Source organism: Dermacentor silvarum, chromosome 11 (assembly GCF_013339745.2).
Source record: "Dermacentor silvarum isolate Dsil-2018 chromosome 11, BIME_Dsil_1.4, whole genome shotgun sequence".
NCBI lineage: Eukaryota > Metazoa > Arthropoda > Arachnida > Ixodida > Ixodidae > Dermacentor > Dermacentor silvarum.
The window spans coordinates 57,477,475-57,480,143 of record NC_051164.1 but is presented as its reverse complement, the minus strand read 5'-3'; the positions used below and the strand labels follow the sequence as shown (position 1 = coordinate 57,480,143).

The 2,669-nt window shown below is 46.1% G+C and overlaps 1 protein-coding gene across 1 annotated transcript; it reads right to left on the bottom strand.

Moving 5' to 3' along the window:
• Window positions 1-1,011: 1,011 nt before the first annotated feature.
• LOC119433049 (uncharacterized) lies at window positions 1,012-1,962 on the bottom strand. Its single transcript, XM_037700197.2, has one exon. It carries the CDS (start codon window positions 1,672-1,674, stop codon window positions 1,012-1,014), a length of 663 nt encoding a protein of 220 aa, XP_037556125.1. The 5' UTR covers window positions 1,675-1,962.
• Window positions 1,963-2,669: the final 707 nt, after the last annotated feature.

Here is a 2,669-nt window from a genome sequence, read left to right as displayed (position 1 = left end):
CTACTGCTTGTGTGCCTTTATGGCACACCAATAATAAAAATGTGGGATCTCACAAGCCATTTGAATGTGGCAGCTGATGTGTTCTCTGTATGTAATGTCACAGGACCGCACACGTGACAATATACCTTTGTCTGATACGTGTGCCTTCTCTGAATAGACTGAAATTGAAACAACTTGCATTTTACACTGTTTTCATGAATTTATTTCCTTACAAAGCAGTAAAATATCAACACACTAATACAGTAAAATCTCGTTACAAGAGACACTTGGTTATAAGAGACATTTGAAAATGGTTTGGTTGGTTTTCCTATGTTCGCCATGTTAATATCACATACAGGAGACATGATTACAAGAGACATTCTGTTACTAAGGACAACTTTTTAGGTCCCTAGAGTAAGTTCTTCCCTATTTAGAAGAGACACAACCCAGACACCATTCTTCCATCCAACCTAGGATGGAAGATCCTGTGGAAAACTGCCCTGAAGATAAAGCTTGGGCCTGCATCCAAGAGCCTGCAGATGTGGACCTCTTGTGCTCCAAAGAGCATACAGATCATGCAATCCTTGCGCAACGGTACATGTGCGTTAGAATATGAACCAGAATGGGGGGGAAGAGGACGACGAGGACCATGCAGGGCAGAAAGTGTCGGCAGTTGAGGCTGACGAACATTTAAAAGCACTTCAAAGGTATTGCGAGCAACAGGAAAGCTTGCAAAGTGAAGTGCTTTACCTCCAGAAGTTGGGAACGAAGCTAGTACAATCTGCAGTCACTAAAAACAAACTACTATGAATGATTTCTTTAAGCCATCCTGAGCAATTTCCTGTAGATGTGTTCAAACACACTTTGATGCTGATGTATAATAAAATGGTCTAGTCCGACTACTCGGGTGTTTTTAGAATTTTTGGTTACGAGACCAAACAGCAGTTTTTGCACTGAAATTGTCATCAGTGCTTAAATAGCCGCTTCACCTTTTATGAGCGGATTCCTGAAATTGCTGAGGAAGCAACACACTTAAAACACATGATCAGCAATATCAATCATGGAAATTGGGAATGGGCGGTCGAGTATATGAAAACTTTTCACGCGTGGAATAGCCCGTTCAACATGAACTCTTGCACAGGCAATGCGCCGCGTTTCATGGACTGCAGCTGGTGGCATCTGGTTTTGATGGCGCTGACGGAATGGAGGTCGGTATACAGTCACTCCAGGTGGTAAGTAGGGGAAGGTGAAACCCTTATCCACCATGACTGCATCTCCTTCTACCATCTCGTCGAGTAGTCTACTGCTTTCCAGGATCGTCGTGTCGGACACCGACCCACCCCAAAGGCGGGAAACAAATGCTATGTACCCATCAGGGGTGCACCCCAAAAGCACCTTGTATGTATTATGTTTGTATGGCGAAAATGTTTGCCTTTGGGCACTCAGCGACGATGATCGTTGAATTCTCACTTCAGTTGCATCGAGGACCAGTCTTGTGTCAGCAAAGTCTCGAAATGACTTCGGCAGGTACGGTTGTAAGGCTTCCCGAGGAGGCAGTGTTGTCAATTCTTTTAGCTCTCGTTGCAGCAGATTCACCCATGTAGTGAAGATGCGGCTAACCTGGCTTTCACATATTAGGAAGTTGCGTGCTAGCTCGACACCACCCATTCCTCTTCTCAGCCTAAGCAAGGTCATAAAAAACTCATTTTCTATTTCACTATCTTTTCGATGCCCACGAGGGCCATTTTCGCCTTTCTGGTTCGAACCTCAGTATGTCATTTCACTAGCGAGAGGTTTTAGGTGGTCAAGTAAGCTTTTGAAAACTTCAATGTTTGGCAGTCCGACGTAATACATGCATTTACTTGGATCATGCAGTATTTCTACTGTGAGAAGTCTTGACATGACACTGTCAAGCTTGTTTTCAAGCCTTAGGTTTCTGTTCTGAAGCCAGATAGCTTGTTTCTGAAGTTCACCGAGAGTGCGCTCCATGCGCCGCACATTGCCACAACTGTACTGTTGACAACTGCATTGTGGCAGGGTAATCTGCAATGGCCTGGTATCTGGAAATGATGCCAAAAAAAAACTGTCACTTTCTCAGGCAGCAGACTTGCTGTGATAGAACTTATTGGTGGCCTGGTGGCAACCACTGTTTCCATAGCTGTACTGCATATGGCACAGGAAGCTTTAGAGCGTGCTCACAGTTACTACAATAGAATACCTTTATGGCTGCCAGGTTCATTTCTTAACCAATGAATATGTTGTTGAGAAGCATTACAAGAATATAAACATTGTGCCTTGCTGGGTTGAGTGCCTGATAATGCCCCCGCAGGGGCGTCTGCGAAAGCAGGCGTTTGGTGTGTTGTGACACCACGGACCCGAGCACATGGGGGTTGGACCCTCCCGCGTGTAGCCGTGCGCGGCTTAGCCGTGTCTGGGGAAAGGGGGATCCTGGGGGTTGAGCCGATGCCGGGTGTTTGGACCTTTAAGGCTTCCCCGGCGGAGGCAACACACCTCTTCGGCCTCTGCTTCACATAGACGGCACCCCTGGGCTGACCCACCCAGGGGAAATCGGCTGGTCGCCTTTTCCTATCCCCCTCTCTGACCTTTTTCTTTCCTATCTCCTTTCTTTACTGTCCTGTCTTCTCTTCTCTTCTCTTACTTCCACGTTTTTCATAGGCGGCTTGGGTTAA

Coding starts and splice junctions, on each gene's coding strand:
- LOC119433049 (XM_037700197.2), bottom strand. CDS start 1,674: ATGACCTTGCTTAGGCTGAGAAGAGGAATGGGTGGTGTCGAGCTAGCA.